The sequence below is a fragment of the Neomonachus schauinslandi genome, chromosome 15, assembly GCF_002201575.2.
Source record: "Neomonachus schauinslandi chromosome 15, ASM220157v2, whole genome shotgun sequence".
In the NCBI taxonomy this organism is placed as follows: Eukaryota; Metazoa; Chordata; class Mammalia; order Carnivora; family Phocidae; genus Neomonachus; species Neomonachus schauinslandi.
This window is the reverse complement of record NC_058417.1, coordinates 39,862,827-39,886,113: the sequence shown is the minus strand read 5'-3', so window position 1 is coordinate 39,886,113 and position 23,287 is coordinate 39,862,827. Positions and strand designations below refer to the sequence as shown.

The 23,287-nt window shown below is 57.5% G+C and overlaps 3 protein-coding genes across 4 annotated transcripts in view; 1 reads left to right on the top strand and 2 right to left on the bottom strand.

Moving 5' to 3' along the window:
- FKBP10 (FKBP prolyl isomerase 10) overlaps positions 1 to 5,637 on the bottom strand; it is an 8,341-nt gene extending 2,704 nt beyond the window's left edge. For both annotated transcript variants that reach the window (XM_021681715.1, XM_044921712.1), the window contains exons 1-6: positions 5,327 to 5,637; positions 2,204 to 2,349; positions 1,576 to 1,765; positions 1,314 to 1,459; positions 749 to 938; positions 431 to 576 (exon numbers count right to left, since the gene is read on the bottom strand). In XM_021681715.1, the coding sequence (XP_021537390.1) occupies positions 431 to 576; positions 749 to 938; positions 1,314 to 1,459; positions 1,576 to 1,765; positions 2,204 to 2,349; positions 5,327 to 5,571 (1,063 nt within the window). In that variant the 5' untranslated portion in view covers positions 5,572 to 5,637. The remainder of the gene's footprint in view (positions 1 to 430; positions 577 to 748; positions 939 to 1,313; positions 1,460 to 1,575; positions 1,766 to 2,203; positions 2,350 to 5,326) is intronic.
- Positions 1 to 23,287, bottom strand: part of LOC110573273 (signal transducer and activator of transcription 5B) — an 871,639-nt gene that overhangs the window by 377,111 nt on the left and 471,241 nt on the right. The window lies entirely within an intron of this gene.
- Positions 6,906 to 13,078, top strand: P3H4 (prolyl 3-hydroxylase family member 4 (inactive)). The gene is made up of 8 exons (XM_021681716.1): positions 6,906 to 7,394; positions 7,751 to 7,903; positions 7,993 to 8,164; positions 8,818 to 8,946; positions 9,875 to 10,020; positions 10,671 to 10,754; positions 12,210 to 12,354; positions 12,664 to 13,078. The coding sequence occupies exons 1-8, from the start codon at positions 6,912 to 6,914 to the stop codon at positions 12,684 to 12,686; spliced, it is 1,335 nt and encodes a 444-aa protein (XP_021537391.1). The 5' UTR covers positions 6,906 to 6,911; the 3' UTR covers positions 12,687 to 13,078.

Here is a 23,287-nt window from a genome sequence, read left to right as displayed (position 1 = left end):
GGGGCAGGGGAGGGAAGGGCCAGTTAGAAAGCCCTTTATACACATCATCTTGCAACCTCCCAGCAACTTACCCTGCTGGTCAATGGGATTAGTCCCATTTTACAGGTGAGGACACTGAGGCTTCCAGCAAAGCTGGGGCTCAAGTCCAGGTCTCTTTGCTTCCTAGGGCTACGCTGTTTCTGTTCTTCCATGACCACCCCCCTTCCCCAAACTCAGGAGTCGGTTGCCCTTCTCCAGTATGGAAGGGAGAAGTTGGGGGGGGCTGCCCCTGGAGGCAAGGACAGAGTCTGTGTGGCAGGAGGTGGGTGGGTGATGGTTTTTGTGATGAGAGGGGCAGAGCAGGTGCTGGGATGGCCCTGCAGTGGGGAGGTCAGTGAACAGTGTGCAGAGGAGCTGAGGAGGTGAGTGGGAGCACAGGGGACATGCCTACCAGTCCCGTTCTCCCCGTAGGCCAGGTGCGGGGGGATGGTGATCCTCCGGCGCTCCCCCATGCAGGCGCCCTGCAGCCCCTGGTCCATCCCGGGGATGATGTAACCCTGCCCCACATAGGTGTTGTAGGTGTGGTTGCGGGAGTAGCTGTAAGACAAGGCAGGGAGGGCCAGCAAGGGGTCAAAGGGGTCCCTGGCCCTTCCCGGCAGCTCAGAGCCAACCACTCCCGGTTGCTGCCAGGGGGCCACCCCAGATCCTGCCTCAGCCTCTTCCACCTTCCTCCCAGCCCCCACCTTCCCTCCTCAGGAGTCCCCCGGACCTGGAATCAAAAAGGGTGCCGTCCATCAGCGAGCCGTTGTAGTGGTAACGCATGAAGTCTCCAGCCACAGCTCTCCGGACGCAGCCAGGAGGTAGCTCCAGCGTCTCCAGCTGGACGGTGTCCTTGGGGTTGTGGACGTCAATCAGCAGCACGTGGAAGACCAGGGAGGCCTGCGGGGGGATCACAGTCCCTGGGGAAGGGATAGGCTTGAACCATACAAGTGGAGAGCAAAGCAGGGCTCCTCCTCCACTCAGGAAGGCCCATGTGAGCACCCTGCAAAAAGGTGCTAATTCTGCTCTCCAGAGACCCTTCCCTACCCTCAGCAGCCCTGTTTCTTGCTCCCCCTGTGAGGTGTGAGCTGGATCTTCCCCAAGGCCATCACCAGCCCATACTGAATGTGTGTGTGAATCAGAATAAAGCACCCTTTCTTAGTGAGATCATCACCAAGATAGAGTTCATCTCTGATTTGCCTCCTTGGCTGAGTGCCCTTGTGCAGTACACAACCTGAACAACTGTATGTGGCAGCCCTCTTCTGGGGAATCTCCGAGTCCCTGTCTGCCCTCACCATAGCCTTTCTCGCCATAGGCCAGGAATGGCGGGATGATGATCTTCCTCCTCTCTCCAGGACACATGCCCAGCAGCCCCTGATCCATGCCCTTGATCAGCCAGCCCGAGCCGACGTAGGTGTCATAAGTGCCACCCCTACTGTAGCTGCAGAGAATGAGGCAGAGGTGATGTTGCGGAGATGAGAGAGGCAGGAAGGGCCCCGGACACCCTCCCCATCATACCACGGTCCCCAGGGCCCCAGGACTCCCTCCAGCCCTTACCTGGTGTCAAAGGCGGTGCCATCCAGCAGTGTGCCGTTGTAGTGGTAGCGGACAAAGTCGCTGTCCTGGACCGTGCGGGGGCAGTGGGCTGGGTGTAGCAAGGTGCTCACCTGCACGGTGTCTGCCTTGTTCCACACATCCAGCAGGACCACATCGAAGTAGAGGGTGGCATCCGGGGGAATGAGCCCCGCTGTGAGAGTCCGGCAGCCCCAGCTCATGTTTGGTGCAGCCTCCAGGACCCCTCAGCGTGTCACAGTCCCCGGGACCCCGGGACTCCCTCTAGCCTTACCTGGTATCAAAGCTGGTGCCGTGTTTGCTACAGTCCCAGCGTGGCGGGTTGAATGGACATTTGAACGTCCCGCTCGGCCACCCGCTCCACCGCCCCTAGGTCCCCTTCTCCCCAGTCAAGCTTTGATTCTACCCAGGGCCCTGTCATTTCCTTTCCTCCCACTCCAGGGGCAGGAGCCTGAAACTCTAGTCCCAGACCTGCCCCTACTCACGCTGCATGTGCAGTGTGACCTTGGGCAAGTCACTCTCCCACTCTGAGCTTTAGGTTTTTGGACCTGGGGCCCTTGATTCTGCTTCCTGGTCTCCTCCATCCCCACGCCTGGGCCCCACCCCTTCTCACCCACACCGATGCTGCCATAGCCCAGGTGGGGGGGCACGATGAGGCGTCGCCGCTCGTTGACACACATGCCCATGAGGCCCCGGTCCATGCCAGTGATGAGGCGCCCCACGCCCACCACGATGGCCACTAAGGTGCTTCGGTCATAGCTGCGGGAGAGAGGAAACAGATGGGCCACGGCGGCCTCTGGGGGCCACATACACGCACAGGGGCACGCACACACTCAGTCCCCCTCCCGCTACACAGGCGTGCATCTACATGCTCCTGTCTCCTCTTTAAGCCTCCCTCCCCACTCAAGAGGAGGGGCTGTTACACAGGGAAGCCCCCGAGGGAGGCCAGGGGCTTTTATTTGCCTGGGACCGGGGTGGGGGAGTGCAGGGGGGCGGGGGTCTGCCCAGGGCTATGTGCTACTAAGATCTGCGAGCAGCTGCGGAGGGCGAAGTATGGCACCAAGGGGCCGAGGACCACTGAGCTCGTACGATGGGCCAGATGAAATCCTCGGCCTTGTACATGCGCCACCTTATTGCGTTCTGTGAAGTGGGCGTTAGCGTTTTCATTTTTCTCATGACAACGATTGGGACAAGAGACTAGCTGACTTGCCCAAGGTCACACGGCTAACACGTGGTCAACTGACCTCTGAGTTTGGGCCACCACACCATCAATTTCCCAGGAAAGGAGGGGGCAGCAGGGCTCCCTGAGAACAGGGATTGGTTTCCAATTTTGGAAAGCCCTGTTTTAAAATTGCCGTAGCCTTTATTTGTTTTTTTACTTTTATTTTTTTTATTGAAGTATAATTGATGTACAAGATGATATTAGTTTCAGGTGTACAACCTCGTGATTTGACATTCACATACATTACGAGAAGATCGGAATAATAAATCTAGTCAGCATCTGTCACCACACAAAGTTAATTCAATACTGTCATCTGTGCTCCCCATGCTTTCCCGTGATTGATTTATTTTATAATTGGAAGTTTGTACCTCTTGACTTTTATTTGCTTTTACTTACAGTTTTCAGAAGTTAAGGGAGGATGGGAGATTTTTATTTTATTTTTTTATTTATTTATTTTTAAGATTCCACTTATTTATTTGACAGAGAGAGAGAGAGAGAGCACAAGCAAGCTGAGTGGCAGGCAGAGGGAGAAGAAGCAGGATCCTCACTGAGCTCGATCCCAGGACCCTGGGATCATGACCTGAGCTGAAGGCAGGCACTTAACCGACTGAACCACCCAGGCGACCCTGGAGATTTTTATTTTAAAAAAATTTTTAAATCACTTTATTTTTTTTTAAGTTTATTTATTTTTTTTGAGTAATCTCTACCTCCAACGTGGGGTTCAAACTCATGACCCCAAGATCAAGAGTTGTATGCTCTTCCGACTGAGCCAGCCAGATGCCCCGAGATTTTTATTTTGATCAAAGGGGTTAAGAACCATGGGTTAGGAAAGTTTTCCAAGCTCAGCACTGCATGAACTGGGGCCAGCTTGGCTCCCAGAGTCCCACCAAGGAAGTCATCCCCTGCTCCCCACCCCTCCCTGACTTGGGCTGTACTCCTGGCCACAGGCCATACCTCATTCTGCCCACTGAGCTGCTTCCTTTACAGTGCTGTTGTGAGGGCCCAAGCCTGCACAAAATTTCTACCAGTTAAAAACAGAGCACCCAGGGGCGGCTGGGTGGCTCAGTCGTTAAGCATCTGCCTTCGGCTCAGGTCATGATCCTGGGGTCCTGGGATCGAGCCCCTCATCGGGCTCCCTGCTTGGCGGGAAGCCTTCTTCTCCCTCTCCCTCTCCCCCTGCTTGTGTTCCCTCTCTTGCTGTCTCTCTCTCTCTCTCTGTCAAACAAATAAATAAAATCTTAAAAAAAAAACAAAAAAACACAGAGCACCCAGTCCTCCCCACAGTCAAGGCTAATAGGCCCTCAACTGGCTTTCGGATTGGCAGGCACTGCGCGAAGTTCACTTTCATTCATCATCTTACTTGAACCCTGTTATCAGCCTTAGGAAGGGAGGACTTAATTTTCCAGATTGTTTTTAACCTCCATTTTTCAGATTAGGAACATGAAGCTTAAAGTGGCAAAATTCCTTGTCCATGGTCACAGGCTGGATTGGAACCCAGTGTCTTGGACTCTGGAGTTCATGTTCTTACCCAACATACTGCCTGCCTTCCAAAGCCAAGGCCACTAATTTCCCGTGGGCTGAGTTGTGTGTTTTGGGAAGGGGTCTAAGAGGGACTGACTTCTTGGGATATGGTATGTGACTGGGACCTGAGGTTGAACCAGGGTTGCTATGCAGCCCTGCCCTGCCTCCACCAACAAAAGTGACTTGCCAGAGCAGACCAAAGGCCTGATCAGACCAGAAACCCATCTCTCAAACCCCAAGGCTGGCAAGATGGGCGACAGCCCTGGCCTGGTAGAGCTAAGATGGAGGAAGGTGGGGGTGCAGGGAGACCCGGAGAGAGAGGTAAGAGAACCCTCCGAGGAGCCCAGGGGGTCAATGCCCGGCCATATGACACGTAGACAGATAGGATCCCTACACAGAGCTATGCCCTACACTCCTGGATCCATCCTGCTGTCTTATTACAATGCTCCCTCGGCTTTACTATGCTAGCTTCTCCTAATCCCCACCGCCTCCAAAAAGGTTCTACTGCCTGTTCTCTGGTTACAAAGGCACTAGACCCTGGGGCTGGAACCAGAAGGGATTCAGGCTGGGTAGAAAGGGTGGGGGTCCCAGACTGAGACCCCTGGAGGATTCACATGCAGCAGGGGCCATGCCCTTCCCCCCAACACTGGGGACCAGAACCTCCTCCCTGCCAGGACTTTAAAGCACCCGTAAGTAAACAGAGCAGTTCACCTTGATCATGAATAGTGATCATCAAACACTTTGGGGAAAATGGGGAGCTTGCTGTAAAAGAAACTGGGGTCCTTTGAGAGGTGAGGGTTTGAAATCCAGGGCAAGGATGTCTTTGGGAAGATGGATGTCTGGGAGTCCCCATCCCCAAGGTGCTGTGTTAGGGGTTAGAAGACCATGGAGTAGGGGATACAGACACAGCCTAAGGGGCTACAAGGGATCCCCAGGATTAAGAGAGCCTGGCCCCAAGGGGAGTGGCGAGTCTGGGGGCACCCAACCCATTACCTCGAGTCAAACTTCTTGCCATCCTCGAAAGTGCCGTTGTAGTGGTAGCGCACAAAATCCCCCATCTGCACTTCCCGGGGACAGATCCTGGGGATGTGGTACCTCTCGATGACTACATCTTCCAGGGGGCCCCCGGCCGGACTGGCACGGCCCAGCCCCCTCCCCACGGCCTGCACCAGCAGCAGCAGCAACTGCAGCAGGGGGAGCCCGAGGAAGGTGTGGCTCGGGGACACCGCGCGGAACATGGTGCCTGGAGCTGGGACCGCCGACAGTGAGGACGAGCGAGGGAGTCGCCGCCGCCAACCTTCTTCCCCACTCCTCCCGGAGCAGGCTCCCCCCCTTCCTGTCCTCCGTCCCCACCCCCGCCCTGGCGGGTCCACGTGGAATGGGGGCAGGGGAGACTGAGCTGGCGCGGGGCGGGGGGCTGGAGATGGAGGGTGGGATAGGAGGAGGGGGCGAGGCTGAGCGTTGGAGTCACAGGAATGCACCACAAAGAACTGCAGCTTCCCCCCTCCCGCTCCCCCGGGGCTCGGCGTCCAGGGGCCCGGCCAGGGAGGGAGGTTCGGGAAAGCCGAGAGAAGTCGGAGCTGACTCCCATTTAAAAAAAAAGTTCAGGGCGCCTGGGTGGCTCAGTTGGTTAAGCGACTGCCTTCAGCTCAGGTCATGATCCTGGAGTCCCGCGATCGAGTCCCGCATCGGGCTCCCTGCTCGGCAGGGAGCCTGCTTCTCCCTCTGGCCCTCCCCCCTCTCATGTGCTCTCTGTCTCTCTCATTCTGTCTCAAATAAATAAATAAAATCTTTAATAAAAAAAAAAAAAAGTTCAGAGTCTTTTTTCCGGAGCCCCCGGGTCCTAAAGCCGGGCTGAAGCATCCCTTGCTTCTTTCGCGGGCACCCCCCAAATCTAGGCCTCTCCAGGTGGCTGGTGGGGCTCCAGAATCTTGGTATTCCCCCCGCCCCACACCCCCCACTGTCCCAGGGATGGCCTCTCCAGGGACGAGCTGCGGCGGCTCGAAAAAGCCGGACCGCCAAGCCTCTCCCGCGCGGGGGTGGAGATGGGTGTGCGGCGGCGAGGGTGCTGTGTGCGGGGTGAAGCCAGGTGTGCGCCTCCCCGTAGCGGACCGGGGTGGGGTGGGGGGGCGGGGAGGGGACACTAGGAGTGACTTCATCGGGGCTAGGGGCGGAGAAGCAGCAGAAGGGACCCTGTAATGGAAAGAAGACCGGGTGCCAGGGTTTAGGCAGAGTGGAGGAGGCGGCGCTCCCTCACTTTCTTGATCTTAAAGTGGGGGACTGTCCTTGTGTGGGGTGGGGCTTTGCGGGCTCCCATCCCTGCGGGAAGCGTTCCTCCACCCACTTACCATCCGTCAAGCGGAAGACCCCCAAGAGCAGGAGGTCGGCCAACGTAGGGGACTCAGGACACCACTGGGCCCTCTGCCCCTCGAGGGAGCTGACCCCGCTTTCCTCCTCCCCCCGGCCCCGGTGCCCGGCGCTAAGACCCAGCGGGCGCGCCCGGCCAGCCTCGGCTCCCGCCGCCCGGCCGGCCCTGACGCCTGCTCCGCCCGGGAGAGCCGGCCCGCGCGGCGCGGCCATGGGGCGGGCGGCGTGGGGGCTGCTGTGGCTGCTGCTGGGCAGCGCCGCGGCGCAGTACGAAAAGTACAGCTTCCGGGGCTTCCCGCCCGAGGACCTGATGCCCCTGGCCGCGGCCTACGGGCACGCGCTCGAGCAGTACGAGGGGGAGAGCTGGCGCGAGAGCGCGCGCTACCTCGAGGCGGCGCTGCGGCTGCACCGGCTGCTGCGGGACAGCGAGGCCTTCTGCCACGCCAACTGCAGCGGCCCCGCGCCGCCCGCGGCCTCGCCCTCGGCGCCCGCGCTCGGTCCCGACGGCGGCCGCGGCGGCGACGAGTGGGCCCGCGAGCTGCAGCTCTTCGGCCACGTCCTGGAACGCGCCGCCTGCCTGCGGCGCTGCAAGCGGACGCTGCCCGCCTTCCAGGTGCCCTACCCGCCGCGGCAGCTGCTGCGCGACTTCCAGAGCCGCCTGCCCTACCAGTACCTGCACTACGCGCTGTTCAAGGTGGGCCCCCGCCGCGCCCCCCCAGCGCCGCCGCGCCCCTCGTCCCGGAGTCCCCCTCACCGCGCCCCTCGTCCCGCCGCGCCCCCCCAGCCCCGCCTCCCCCCAGGCCCCGGGGCCCCCCCCGCCCCGCCTCCCCCATCAACCATGCCCCCCCCCCAGCCGGGATGCCTCTCACCCCCGGCGCCCCTGCCCTGCCTCGCCCCCGGGGCCCGGCTGGGGCGCGTGGTTCGGAGCCGGCGTCGGGTTCTGTCCGGTCGGGAGCAGAGTCGCTCGCACAGCCCGGGACAGCCCAGGCCGCGCGTGCGCTCCGGGCTGCAGGCTCTGGCCCTTCCGACCCCTCTGTCCCCGCCGCACAGGCTAACCGGCTGGAGAAGGCGGCAGCCGCGGCCTACACCTTCCTCCAGAGGAACCCGAAGCACGAGCTAACCGCCAAGTATCTCAGCTACTACCGGGGGCTGCTAGACGCCGCCGATGAGCCGCTCACAGACTTGGAGGCGCAGCCCTACGAGGTGGGGTGGAGGGGTAGGGCAGGCCCTGAGGCTTGTAGAGGAGGGGAGGTGTTGGGGCGTCTCCCTGACCCCTACCTGCTCCCCTCCAGGCCGTGTTCCTCAGGGCTGTGAAGCTCTACAACAGCGGGGACTTCCGCAGCAGCACGGAGGACATGGAGCGCGCCCTGGCCGAGTACCTGGCCGTCTTTGCCCGGTGTCTGGCCGGCTGCGAGGGGGCCCACGAGCAGGTGGACTTCAAGGACTTCTACCCGGCCATAGCAGGTATTCCCCGGTCCCTGCAGACCCATGTGGACGTCCCTCTCACCCACAGGGCCCTGCTCCCCAGAACGCCTAAGGCCCCTTAACACAAGTATGCCTCCTGTACACTTTGATGAAGCATGGAGGAAGTTCTTGGGTGGTGGACCGGAGTAAGGTGTTAACCCGCTCCGGGAGCCTTCAGTCCTCTGAGAGGGACAGGCCACGGTGCTGACTGGCCAAGGTGTGGGCAAGGGTACAGAGAGGTGGTGACATCCCCAAAGGGTCTGGGGACATTGGGTTCACAGGCCTTCCAGGCAGAGGGCAAAGGTGCCAAGGTGGTGTGTGCAGAAGGCAGTTTGTGGCCAGAAATCACACCTAGCCTGGGGATCCCTAACTGTGGGGTCCCTCAACAGGGGGGGCACAGAGGACTGTCCTGAGCTTCTCTATCTAGGCTTCAGTCCCACCTCCAAACCTCATCTGCCTCAGAATGCCCCGGCTCCCTCGGGTTTTGGGGTGGGGGTGAGTCGAGGGAGTGATAAGTCCGCCCAGGCTGCCCCGGCCCGGTCATCCTTAGCACTGCCCTTAGTATGCTGAGCGAAGTCTTCACCAGCATTACCTCCTGTGATCGCACAGGCTGGCTGGGCACCAGCTCCTCACCACTGCCTCCCACCCCCTAGATCTCTTTGCAGAGTCCCTGCAGTGCAAGGTGGACTGTGAGGCCAACTTGACCCCCAACGTGGGTGGCTATTTCGTGGAGAAGTTCGTGGCTACCATGTATCACTACCTGCAGTTTGCCTACTACAAGTGTGAGCCTCCTAGGGGGCTTGGGATGGGGGGCAGGGGGGAGAGAGAGCACTGTACTAGGAGCGTCAGAGTCGTGGCGAGCCGTTCCTCGGAAGTGAGGACCCTGGGTGACGGGAGGGAAGGCTGGGGCTGGCAGGCAGGTGAGAGGGTGGGAAGGAACAGAGAGCAGCCTTAGGAGAATTCAGGGACCTCTTGGGTAAATGACTGGGTAGCCAACAACTGCACAGCGCTTCACAGTTTACACACCCCTGCCACGTCTGTTTATCTCACTTGATGCTTTCACCAGCCCCCCCCCCCCCCCCGGCAGCTGACATGACTGGACCCATTTTTCAGATGAGAAACTGAGGCTCATACAGCGCAATGGGGCCATTAGTCACATGGCTAATGATAAGTAGCACCAGGACTTATGGCTCTTCTTGTCTGGGGGAGACCCTGAGCATCAGCTGGGGCTGGGATGGATGATCTCCAGTGTTCCTGCAATGCTAAGATGCCAAGATTCGTATGGAGGCTGGAGTCGGAGTGGAGGAGCTGAGGACCAAGGAGCCAGGAGACCCTTCATGGGTCCAGTTGGCAGAGCGGTTGAGGGCCAGGCTGCTGGGCTCTCATTCCCCAGTGCCATTATTCTCCAGCTGTGTCAGCTTGAGAAATCTACCTAACCTCTTGGTGCCTTGGGTCTCTTGTCTATAAAATGGGGATGATAATAATGGTGAGGTTTAATGAATTACATGGGCCTGGCACATGGCAAGTTCCCAGTACATTCTAGCTTGCATTATTATTTGGGTGCGGTGAGGTGGCCAAAAGATCTTATGAGAGGCAGCTGGGGAGCCAGGAGCACTGGACTGAGTTGGGAGATAGGGATGGCCTAGGAAGGCATTGTCCCTGAAGGTGGGGAGGTGCCAGGACTAGTCCTCACTCCTGTCCTGCCCGCAGTGAACGACGTGCGCCAGGCCGCCCACAGTGCCGCCAGCTACATGCTCTTCGACCCCGGGGACAGCGTCATGCAGCAGAACCTGGTGTACTACCGCTTCCACCGGGCTCGCTGGGGCCTGGAGGAGGAGGACTTCCAGCCCCGGGAGGTGGGCACTGCCTTTGGAGGCACTCTCGGTTTAATAAAAAAAAATCCTGGCTTCTTTGGAAGGCAGGATGCGAAGGGAAAAGAAAGACTGTGGGTTGTGGTTGGAGTCCTGGGTTCAAAGCCAGCCCCACCAGCTGAATGGGCCTGGGAACATTACTGACCCTTTCTGAATATGTGGTCTCACCTGCAAGATGGGAGTGGTACCACCTCCTGGGACAGCACAGAGCCCGGGCTGTGGGAGGCCCAAAATACCTGTCCATCCCCGCCTGCTCCCTGCCCCACCCTGGTCACTCTCACCGCTGGCCTTTGCCCTTCTTCCCCAGGGACCCCCTAGCTTGGACCAACTAAGGAACCCCTGGGAATCTAGGGCAAGACTGGCAGTCATGGGGCACATGGTGCCACCCTCGATTTCCTTATGTGTGGCAGACACTGCTAATGGATTAGGGAACTCTTTCTAACAGAGCCCTCAGAATCCTCCTTAACCCAGGCACTCCAAGCAGCTGTGATTTTTTTCCACCAGCGTGTGACCTGATACCTGTTCCCTGCTCTTTGAGCTGAAAAAGGGTGGGAGGACCCAGATCCTAACAATGTGGCTCCTCCCCCACCTGGCAGCAGGGTCTGGCTTACCCCACGTTCCTCCCCTCCTCTCAGGAGGCCACGCTCTACCACAACCAGACCACTGAGCTTCGGGAGCTGCTGGAGTTTGCACATATGTACCTGCAGTCAGATGATGAGGTAAGCGACCCCCTGCTCTCTAGGCTGGGCCATGATGGAGACTTCTGATCTTCTTCCGGGGGGCCACTGTGCCAAAGCTCGGCCCCACCTCCTGGCACTCAACTGCTGTGAAGCAGGAGAGATTCACTATCCCTCATCAATACCCGCCCTTCTCTCCCCGCTCAGTGTTCTTGTGCTCCCCTTCTCTACATGTCTTGCCCAATAACTCTCCAGCCCAGCTCAAGGGGCAGCTCCTCCAGGAAGCCCTCCCTGCATGCCCTGGCTCTGTCTTCTGGGCTTGCAGTGCCAGTTCTGACCCTCTGCCTCCCCGGACCTGGAGTGATTTGCAGCCCTGGTCCCTCTCCCCCCCGCCCAGCCCCCTTCTCTGTCCAGTCTCCCGGAGGGTTGTGCTCTGGGACGGGGGACCAGGTTATTCCCAGCTTTCCCACAGCACCTGCCACAGAGCTGGTGTGGGGAAACGGAGTTTGAATGAACCAGCGAATGAATGAACGCAGGATGCCAGGAAAGAAGGACTACAGTGTGGTACCTTGATTCTGAATGAGGGTTTGAGAGTCTGAATTTCAGTGAGGTGTTGTGCTCAGTGCTGATTTATTCATTACCCCCTTCATTCACTCACCCATGCCCCTACTTGTCACATATGGGGGCAGGGGGTACACCATTTGCACCCTGGCTTTGGCAACAGCCTGACTTGGCCTCGCCACTTACCGGGTGGGCAGCCTCCAGGCAAGTCTTAGGTAGCTCTCGAACTTCCGTTCCTGCATCTCGAATTCGGAGGATGATGCCCACGTCACACCATTGTGGTGGCAATGAAATGAGATCGAGTATGGAAAGCACTTAGTACAGATGCTCAGTGAATGGTGCCGTTTTGATTACTGTTATTCATGGCCTGCTGCTTGCCAGACACTGTGGGGACCTGGGGCAAGTTGATGAAAGGCAGAGTCCTTTTTCCAAGCAGCTCACAGTCTAGTGGGGAAGGCACGTGCTCAGGAGAGGTCAGCCCGGGCCAGCAGAGGAGGGCTCTAGGTCCAACCGGGCTCATCGGCCAGGGTCGCATCCTGGAGCTGACGCCTGGCGTCGGTGAGGTCAAAAAGAGCGGTCCAGGCATTACCCAGGCACGGGGTGGTGCGGGGGGAGGTAATCATGTTCCTGGCCAGGAAACTGCATGAGCACACACTACGTGGACTAGCAGCATTTGCTATGGAATTCATACTTGGCGAGGGAACGCTTAGCTGACATTCACTCTCTGCTGGGGGAGCATCGGCCGTGGGAGCGGCAGTTTGGGAGTGGGACCTTGTGGGAGAAACCCTCAGATCAGTCCCTGGTGGGATCTTGAGACTGGGGAAGGAGGGGCTTTGGGGGCTGAGATGGGATGGGGGAGCTCATCCAGGAAGGGAGCCCGTCTGGGTTTGCACGTGCTGTGACCTCATTTCCCTCCCCACCCTGGGGCTGCTCTAGATGGAGCTTGAAGAGACAGTGCCTCCCGTGGAGCCCAAGGACCCGCCCTCCGACACCGAGTTCGAGGGGGAGGGGGACTACGAGGAGGGCATCTATGCTGACTGGTGGCAGGAGCCGGATGCCAAGGGTGACGAGGCAGAGGCCGGTCAGTGACTCCAGTGCTGGAGGGCGGGGCTGCCACACGGGGTGGAGGTTGGCCACAGAAGGATCCTTGTACTGCACGGCAGAGGCAGTTGGGGTGTGGGGACCTCTCCTCTGGGGGCTTCTAGCCTGTTAGCCAACCCTGTCCCACCTTGTGTGTGAGGGGGTGGCATCCTCTCTGGAGCTGGGACCCCGCTGAGACCTGCCCCAGGGAACCTCCTTCCTGCCTGCCCCTATGCCCCCAGGACAGCGCCCAGATGCTTGTTGGGAGCGGGTGCAGGGCTAACCCGGGGCTCCCTCCTTTCCCTTCCAGAGCTGGAGCCTGAACTAGCATGAGAGGGCCACCCTTGCACCCCTCAAGAGCTGGGGAAGCCTGAGCCCAGTGGTACCGCCCTCACCAGCCTGTGCAGCAGCAAGAACTATTTATTAAAAATGTACAACGGACATAGCTGACCAGGCCCCATCCCATCCCACCTGTGAGCGCTGCTCCCCAGGTCTCAGGGTCTCTGGGCCACAGGATGGTGGTGCTCCAGCTGCTGACGGCCCCCTCCTCCCCGGTGCTCTCCTCAGCTGGGCAGTCTCCTGGAGGAGAAGGTTCCTGCTCCTCCAAGCTGGGTCACAGCCTGGATTTCAGAGACAGCAGAGGGGCCGCTGATGTTATGAAGAGCACTCGAGAGTCCAGTGGTTCCTGGCTCACTGGCAGTGGGTGCTCAATAAATGTTTCTTGTCGAATGAATTGCAGTACCTGGGGTCTGGTCTCCCCTGGGCTGAGGGTGCGGGTCGTTCCCTCCCTCCGCGTCCATCTCCCCTCCTGTGTAAATATGGGGTGGGCAAGGGGGCACAGTTTGGCCTCAGGAGACCTGGGCGGGGTTTTTTTTAGAGCAGAGTGCAGCTGCAGATCCGCCCGCCAGGGGGCGTGAGCACGCAGTTCCTTCTGCAGCCGCTGGAAGGCGGTTTCAGATTTCTAAGATGGGATGTCCTATATTTTCCTGGTTCAGCATTGCTTCCCTCGGGGAGTGTGGTGAGCATGCGGAGGGGGCTAAGGATATTTCCGGTTGTTACTTTCTAGGCATTTCCTGAGCCAGGTTCTCGAGGGGCTGAGCAAGCATTCCCTGCCCTGCTCTCTGCCCCTTCTCCCATTCTTCGGCAGAGGTTGGGGCTCCATCTCAGCAGCCAGAGGGGCCCTAGGCATACAGTTTGATAACATGAGACCTCGTGGTGGCAGTGGGACTGCCAGGTCCTCCTGCCCAGTCTTCCATCAGCTCTAGGGGGCAGAGAGTCTGGAGGTGCAGAGCTGAGGGTAATGCCAGGTGGCTACTGTTCAGTGCTGTGATGCACCCGTGTCCTCCCCCGTGTTCCACGGGGGGGGGGGGGGGACTCTCTGGAGAGGGACCCTGGGCCAGGACGAGGCAGGTAACAGTTCTGCCCGACTCCCCAGGTTTCAGGCCTCCCAGGGGGCAGGGTGGTGTAGGAGGCTTCTCTTCCTATCCGAGGGTGGAGCGGATGCTGGGAAGCCCGCACCCCTGCCCTCCCCACAGACGTGCTAGGTGACCTGGCCTGGGCCCTCCCCCTCTCTGTGCCCAGGAGGACTCTCTGCCTCACCCCAAACCCCTCCCCTGGGTCTCTGGTGGGGACGAGGACAGGGAGGCCAGAGTCAGTCTGCAGCAGGGCTGGGTCAAGGCTGAGGGCACCGGTGACCTCATTCCCTCTCTCCCATAGGTGGGTCCGCTGCGGTAGCGTCTCGCAGGTGCCAGGGCCCCACCCCACCCTACCCCTTCCTAGGGGCTGTGTTGTCAGTTTCCACTGACGCCCCGCCCCGTTTCTGGGAGGGGCTGGGGAGCTGGGATGTGCCGGAGCGTGCCTGCTGTGAGTAGGAGCTTTGGAATCTGGACAGCTGGGTGTGAGTCTGACAGGGTGTGTGTGCAGGAGCAAGAAGGTCTGTGTGCGTGTGTCGGAGAATGTCTGTGGCAGTTGCACGGGTGGCCGAGCATGGTTCTGCACGTGGCTCCATGACCGCGCAGGCCTTTGTGAATGTGTTTCTGGAGGGGTTCGCTCACTCAGCACGTATTTATTGAGCACCTAGTATGTGCTAAGCGCACTGTAGGTGCGGGCATACAATAGTGGGCAAAGCAGGCCAAGCACCTGCCTTCGAGGAGCTTGCGCCCCAGCAGAGAGACCTCCAATAAACAATAAGTGTTGTTTTTTTAAAGAGGATATTATTTATTTATTAGAGAGAGCACAGGAGCAGTGGGGAGGGGCAGAGGGAGAGGGAGAAGCAGACTCCCCGCTGAGCAGGGAGCCCGATGTGGCTTGATCCCAGAACCCTGGGATCATGACCTGAGCCGAAGGCAGACGCTTAACTGACTGAGCCACCTAGGTGCCCCGACAATAAATGTTATAATAAATTATATGGTTAGTCTGATAAATTAGACAGAAAAATAGAGCTGGGGAGGAGGGACGGGGAGAGCTGAGGGGATGCCATTTCAGAAGCGTGTGGTGTGTGTCTAAGTGTGCAGCTGAGAGTGGCGTCTCTGGGTGTGTGTGTGAGGGGGGGTATCCCCCGGGGGCGGAACACCAGCCCCGGCCTGGGCCCTCTCCCCATGGGCAGGCCCTCGCCCAGGCCCTGCAGCCCCGTGTCCCTTACTCAGCTCTCCTCTTCTAGGCAGCCACCACCACCCTCCCCCCTCCCTGATACCAGCGTCTCCCCAGTGCCAGGCCAGGTCCCCAAACCGGTGAGACCGAGTCCCAGAGTGGGCCCTCCAGCCCATTCTCCCAACCCCACCCACTGCAGGCACCCTTGCCTCCTCCACTTCTGTCTCACCTGGTCCCTCCGTACCCCGCCCCCCAACCCCACCCAGCACCTCATCAGTCATAGCATCTGTAGGATAATGGGTAGAAGGTTAGGGAAGGCCTAAAGACTGGGGATGGCAACCTCACACAATGGGGCCAGGCTCAGAAGCCACAGAGATGCCCGGACCCAGAAAGACCCCATCCTGAAGCAAGCTTCACTACTACAGTGTACTGAGTACCTACTACAGTATACCGAGTACCTACCACACGCTGGGCACTTGGTCTTAAACATTCTTGTGACATAGGCCTCAGTTGCCTTTTGCTCCAGGTGAGGCTGAGGAATGAGAAGCAACTTGTCCCAGGTTCCTCACATTGAGTGGTGACTGAGCTGGGTTTGAAACTCTTCTCCCCCAGATCGATGCTGCTCAGAGAAAGGAGAGAAAGGTGCTGGCTTTGGGGCTAGATGTGTGGACAGAGCCCCCACATTGCCGCAGCCTACTGAGGGAGGCAGAGTTCTAGAAGGGAGGGAGGAGGGGCGCCTGGGTGGCTCGGTCGTTAAGCTCGGGTCATGCTCCCAGGGTCCGGGGATCGAGCCCCACATCGGGCTCTCTGCTCGGCGGGAAGCCTGCTTCTCCCTCTCCCACTCCCCTTGCTTGTGTTCCCTCTCTCACTGTCTCTCTCTCTCTGTCAAATAAATAAATAAAATCTTAAAAAAAAAAAAAAGAAGGGAGGGAAGAAGGGGGTAGGGAGGGGAAGGAAGAGCAGGCAGTCAGGTTCTGCATCTCAGCCCCAATTCCAGAGCCTGCCCTCCCCCGCCTCCTGCCATTGTCCGCTCCGTGGAATTGGGCCCATGTTAGGGAGCCTGGGGACAGACTTGCCGGGGTCACTTACCAGCACCTTCTGTTTTTTTTTTTTTAAAGATTTTATTTATTTATTTGAGAGAGAGAGAATGAGAGACAGAGAGCATGAGAGGGAGGAGGGTCAGAGGGAGAAGCAGACTCCCTGCCGAGCAGGGAGCCCCATGCCGGACTCGATCCCGGGACTCCAGGATCATGACCTGAGCCGAAGGCAGTCGCTCAACCAACTGAGCCACCCAGGCGCCCCACCAGCACCTTCTTGAATCCTGAGAAGTGAGGGCCAGTGGAGGGGGAAAGTCCTACAGCCTCTTCCAAAATTCCAATAAATTCTAATGGAAGAAATCCCCCCTTAGGTTTGAGCAGTAGTTCTTAAAGTCTCACCCTGGTGTTCCCCTTTCTCCAGGAGAGTAGGGTCTCCCCTGGGGACAGAGAGGGACCCCTTCACTGGGTCAGAAGGCTGTGTCCAGTTGGCACCGACGCCAGCAGCATAACCTGACTGCAGAAGTTCTAGCAGCTACAGGGCCCACGCCCCCTGCCGATTCCCCACTCTGGGGTCTTCATCCAGCTCTCCCACTCCTCCCCAAGGACAGCCCCGGCAGATGGCCCCACCTTCATGGATGGGGAAACTGAGGTCCAGAGAGTGTAGAAGGCTGGCTTAGCCCCAAAATGACTCAGGGATTAGGTGGGAGTATGTGGGGGCCTGGAACTGCCCACCAGAGCCAGCCCCAGGCCGACCTGTGGACACATCACCTGTAATCACCACCTGCCTAGGTCCCACTTGGCGCCAGGGCACCTGGATAGCATCTCTTCTGTCCCCCAAACAGCCCTTGGGGTGGGAGCACCTCTCACAACCCATGACTCAGGTGGGGAAACTGAGGTAAGGGGGAGAACATGCCTGCTTTTTTACCGCCCCCTCCCCACACACATATACTTAATCCTCTCAATCTGGGGAAGAACTCACTAAGGTAAGTCACTCCCAATGAAGAGTCAAGGAGAACTTGACATTTTCCATTTGGGTCACCTTTTTCATCTCTCCTTTTAGGAGAAGAGTGGGATATTACGTTCTTGGAGCACAGTAAAGAGTAGCCACATGAGATGCCTGCCTTTTCCCTTGACCCCTTGGCTAAATCCTGGTGGCCTTCCTGGAGGGAGCTAGGAAGGAGAGCAGTTCAGCCAGTCTGAGTGGCAAGTCTGGCCTCTCTCCCTGGACCTGGTGGGTGTAGGGAGCAGGGTGCCTTTTAGAGACCTCACAGCCATGAAGGACATTCCATTAAAAGCTTTTGGGTGGGCGCCTGGCTGGCTTAATTGGAGGACAAGGTGACTCGATCTCTGGGTTGTAAATCTGAGCCCCACATTGCATGTAGAGATTACTCAAAAGTAAAATCTTAAAAAAAAATAAAAGCTTTTGGTATCTCCAAATGAGGTTATGCTCACAGTTACAGAGACACAGGGATAGGAATGAAGTCAGAAAATGCTTGTCTCATGACTTTAACCTTTAGTACAATTATTTTGACAAACCTGGTTGGTGGTGGTGGTTGTGGGTTTTTGCCTTTTTTTTTTTTGGTAATCCATTGGTATCCTCAAAAATGGAAATGTCCCAGGGGTTGGGGCGCCGCCGCCCTCTCCCCCCCCCAAGCACACACACATTTCGGATGGACCTGGCCTCTCTCCAGCACCCTCCGCGTGGCCCTGGCCAGGCTTCACCCGGCCCCACGCCCCCTGCTCCTCCCCTCGCCACTTCCGGGTGCTCTGCCGGGGCCATAAATTATCCATGAGCTCGAAGTTGGCTGTTGCTTCAACTCAGGGCTGAGGTGACGATGAAATATTCAGGGATCTCAACTCTCAAATTTCCTGGTGGCCGCAGGATGGGACTGGGGAACAAGGGATTCACGTAGCAGGGCGGGGGGCGGAGGAGGGGGACTCCAAGCCCTGACCGCGGGTCCCGCCCTGCTGGAGTCTGGGGCCCAGAGGCCCGGGAGGTGGGGGAAAGGTCCCTATGACATCCAGGACTGTGGCTCTGGGTGGTGCCCTCTTGGTGCGGAGGCTTGTGCGGCAGTGAGCAGAGGTGACTGATTTCCACCCCTGGGGAGGGCTGGCCAGCCCAGCAAGGCCCCAGTGGCCCCCCAGCCCTGGCTCTCAAATCCCGAAGTTTTCCTCCCGAAGTCCCAACACGAGGTGACTTCCCACAAAATTGGTTCTCCTCTCCCCCTAACACATACACCGCACCCCACCTTTGCTGAGATAGAAAAGACCTAGATTGGTGAGACCGGTGGGCGGGGGGGGGGGGGTGGGGGAAGGCAGGAGACAAGGTTCAAGTCTCAGGCCTGCCAGGAATTTGCTTGTGTGACCTTGGGGACGTTCCTTTCCTGGTTCTAGCCTCAGTTTCCCCATATATACAAGGAAGGACTCTGATTGATGTTTCTTCTTCCTTTTCCCAAGGACTCTCCACAGGTGCGGGAGAAATCCTGTCATCGGGTTGTGTGTGTGTGCACACGCGTGCAAGCATTCTCACGCTTGCACACGCGTGTGCCAGGGGAGGGGCAGCCTTTCCGTGGGAAGGGCACCTGTCAGGGTAGGCATCTCTCCAGGATTGTTGGGAGCAGGAGGGGCAGGCGGGCTGGCAGGTGGGTGGGGCCTCAGCTGCGTCAGCCTGTTCCAGGCCAGGAGCAGCAAGAGGGGTGACTCAGGTGGCAGGGTTCCCCCTGCTGCTTCCCCCCACCCAAACTCTCAGCAGGGGGAGGGGATTGCTCAGAAAACCAGGGGGACAGAGCTCCAGAATACAGTCCCAATGCTTGGAGCCCGTCCTGTTGAGTTCCTGAAATTCTGGAATCGCACCTTGTTGGGGGGTTGGGGTAGGTAAGGGGGTACCTACTGGGGGATCGTCATGCTCTGGAGAGGTCCTGACCCTCTTCCAGCCTCTCCCTATCCACCACCACCTCCAGCCCCTGGTATCTCCCCCTGGCCTGTGCTATTTCTGGCTGTCCTATCTCTGTTTTCTTGTCTCCCTGTTTTCTTTTTGACATTCCATCCCCGCCCACACGCCTTGCAGTGAAGTGTCTTGGGAGCTACCTCTATAATTAAGAGCCCTCCCCTGGCCGGCTGGGCACACACCCTCAGGACCAGGCTGTGGCCATCTGTCTCTGGCCTCCAGGCTCCTCCCCCCTGACAGAGGGCAGCACAAAACCCCCCCCCCCCCCCACACACACACAGGGCCCTTGCACCATCCTGTGTGCTCCTGCTCCCAGCAAGGCCTGGCCCCGCTCCCGCCAGGAGAGCTTGGGAGCCAGAGGCCCTTCTGCAGCCATCTCCCCAGCCCCGAAGGGATCCCACTGAGCAATCCCCCCACCCCGACACCAGCAGGCAGGGGCCAGAGTGCAAATGGAGGCCCGCATACAGAGATCTAAGTTGGGCACAAATCAAGCCAACAAACTGTTAAGTAAGGTGTACCTTGACAAGTATACCCCTACAGCGACCTGAAGGGCCAGGATGGAACTGAGAGTTCTGATTCCTTCTCAGAGCACAGCAGCCTGGGGTAACTGTTCCCTGACCCCCAGTGCCTGGGCCATCTTCCCTTCCCTTTGCACCCCTGGTTCCCCACTCACTAGCACATGACCAAGGGCTTCCAGCATGTGTGTGTAGATACCCCAGCAGCATGTCCTCTGTGTCCATCCCTCCCCCATCCCTGCCCCTGTCACCCCTTGGACCAAGTGTGCACGTAACACGCGTGCTGCTTCTGTCCATTCTCAGGAGAAAGAGCCAGAACAAGAGAACTACAGGCCACCCAAGCAGGGTCAGCTCTGGGCAGGGAATTCCGGTTTCCCGTCCAGAGTGTGGTCTCAAAGGGGAGACGGATGAACACTGTGTAGGCTCCTCCCCTTGTTCCTGTGTGGAGGGGTGCTGTCCCCCGCCCCCCCCCATGGGAGGACCAGGGCTGAGGCCCCTTCCCCACGCCTGTGGATGGCTCTGCCCCAGGGCCGAGAGAAGGCCGGCGCTCAAGATGCCCCTCGCTCAAGATGCCCCTCGCTCTGTGCATTGCCTCTGATTCCAGTCTGCTCCCCCAGGAGTAACTTGCAATTGTCTGTGTTTTTCCTGCTGTGGAAAGGCAGCGTCATCAGCCTGAAGTTTAGCCACCCATCTGTTCACCCCATCTTCTTCTATAAGATTTTTTTAAAAAATTCAGGGAGCCTGCTGTAGGGCTCGATCCCAGGACCCCGAGTTCATGACCTGCTGAAGTCAGCTGCTTAACCGACTGAGCCACCCAGGTGCCCCCCATCTTCTTTTGTAGAGGTGGCCATCCCTGCGGCCACCTTGGGTCAAAGAGGAGGGAAGAAGGGTGTGTGTGTGTGTGTGTGTGTGTGTGTGTGTATGTGTGTGTGTGCTGGGGGAGAGTGCTGACGTGCCTGGTGTTTGTATGTGTGAATCTAGGCCCGTCAGTGTATATCCCGGAGGTATGAGTGCAGATGGTTGTGTGTGTGGCTTTTGCACATCTAAATCCCTGACAGAGAGGGGGCCGAGATGGAAGACAACAGCATCTCTCCCAGCTCCTTATATGGCCCAGAGGCCTGCGGAGGATGAGCTGAGGAGAGCGGCCTGGCTGTTGTTCACCTTCCTCCAGGGAAGCACCTCCCTGGCCCCCACCCTCCCAACTCCCCCACCCCAACATTGGACCCTCATCATACCCCTCTTTGCTGGTAACTTCCACCTCTGGGGAAGTTTGGGATGAGCCCCTTGATGCCCTTTCCTTCTTTGCTCTGAGAACCCAGACAGCTGCAAGGTTGCATTAACCATTTGTGTTCTTCATGGCCCAAGGACTCTGCTTCCACTGAGCTCTGGGCAAGAGAAATGAGCTTAAAATTCAGGAATACGAAGTGAAGCTAGACATAAGGAACTTACAAAAAAGGAGACAAGGGTATTCATATAATATCTGGAGACTCTCCTTTCCTGGAGATTTGTCAAACAGAGAAACCCCTGCCTTGAAAGGCTTGGAGGAAGGGGACTGGGTAAGATGTTCCTGTGGCCTGTCCTTCAAGTTCAAGCTACCGGGGAGTCTGTGGCCACAGAGACTCTCATCCCTGTCCCTAGGCACCTCCTCGCCCCTTGAGACCAAATCCTCTACACAGGCAGCTCATTGTAGTAAACATCATTTTCTGATTCTTTTCTGTATCCTACAGATGAATCCTCAGTGCCTGGCAGGCACACAGTAGGTGCTTAATAAATGTGCCGAAAATCCCTTGATCTGGGAGGAGTCACAGCTCTTATTCCAGTCTTTCCTGCTGCTGTGGGTGGTACCTCCACCCAGTCCCAGCCTGATGCTTAGCTGTGGGGCCAGCATGTTGCAGCTTGTTCCAGGCTGACATGCAGGGAACATTCTGGGGAGATACACACACATACACAGAGGCTTTATTCTGAAGCCCTATTTGTGTCCCCCTTCTCCACCAGGCTCTTCCACCTCTCTGTCATCAACCAGTCTGTATGCAGAGAGAGGAAGACAGGAAGGAAAGAGTGAAGTCAGGCTCCAGTCTGGGAAGTATGTGTGTCTATGGGCAGGGCTGGGGGTGGGGAAATGGGCAGGGGATGGGGAGAGTAGGGAGAGGGAGGAAGTGAAACCCTAGGGCTGGGAGCTCTATTCCTCCTAAGCTGAGGGCTGGCCACTGTACAGCCTGGCTGGGGGTTGGGGGGAGCAGGTGGAGGGGTGGGCAAGGATAAGGTAGGGAGGAAGATACTCAGAAAAGCAAGAGGAGGGGGAGTCAAGGAAACTAAGTGAAGGGCAGTGGCCCTGGCATGTGGGATGGTACCTGGTTAAGGATGTTGATGTCTCCCTGGCCCCCTCCAGGAAAGCTTCCTGGATGGCACAAGCCTCAGAAGTGAGACTGTTTTGGCCATCATTCCTTTCTCTGGTGGGAAAGTGGTCAAGTATACTGCTGGGGTGCTAGCTTTGGGACTATAGATCTTGTTTGAGGGAGGACCTTTTCATGACAACCACTCCCCCAATTACCACACACTCAGAGTGGCTAAGATGACCTGTTTACACTTAGCTCTCCGGGAACCCTCCGAGGGTTGGGATCCTTGTGGTTTTCTGTGTTACCAGAGTCCAATCTGGTGCCTTGAATGAATGTCTGTAGTAAGCTCAGCAGACTGTACAACCACGAGAGCGGGCACCCATTTCATTAACCACAGGATGGAAAGACCCTTGTCTTCTTAACTTGCTTGCCTATTGGGAAGTTCTTTTTGATTACTAACCCACAATCTTCCACCACTGAGGGGGCTGCTGCCCCATTTCTTTTATGCTAGTGTTGATTTCCTTTAGATCTGATGCCTGTTTTTTTTTCCCCCAAACCCACCACTACTTTCTCTTTGTCCCAAATCTTTGTTCTTCTGTCTCTGCCCAGAATATTTGCTTTTGCCTTTCCCCCCACCCCTCCCCGCTGCTTTTGACATTTTATGTCCAAGCTATTATTCCACCAGGGGCGCATGCGTTTGGTGGGCCTTGAAATTAGAAGAAAGGGGTGCTAGTGGAGGATATGCCACTTTGTTGTTTTGTGACTTCTCTGAATTTCAGCTTCCCCATCGTTGAAATGAGGCTCGTTTTGTTGTCCTAAATTTTTTTTCAGAATTGTCATGAGAATTAAAAAAAAAAACAAAAACCCTCCATATCTTTAAATTCTAACATTTAGCGGTTGTCCAAATGATTTCACAAACTTTAATTTTATTCCCGCACCCCCCATGAGACATACAGCTAATGTACCCATTTTACAGATGAAGAAAAACAGGATGAAAGATGAAGTAACTGGCTGAGATCATACAGCTACTAAGTGGCAGAACCCAAACCCAGGCCTTCTAATTCGAAATCTCATGAGCACTCTTGTCTTTGGGGAAAAAATCCCAACCTAGAAAAAAAAGCCTATGAAATGCTATACAAATATGTTATTATCCCTCTGTGGCAAGGGTGAATAAGCCCAAAGAAGCATCATTGCCTGACGCTGAGTTGGCTGGCCTGTAAAGGCGTCTGTCCTTTCCCATGGCGCCTCCTGACTCACCTGTTGGACAGGTAGGGGGAAGGGGAGAGTAATGAGTCTCACCTGCTCAGAGCTAGGGTGGGGCAAGACACACCCCATCCTTCCCATTGGTTCTTTCCTTAGTCTTACTGACAATCCCTTGCCCAATCAGGAGGAAGTAACCTTCTATCTGCCAATAGGTGCGGAGTGAGGATGGAACCTCAAGTTGGAGGCCGTCCCCAGAGCCGACTAGCAGTCCCTGGGGCCAATGGCCAGCGGATAAACAGAGGCGGCG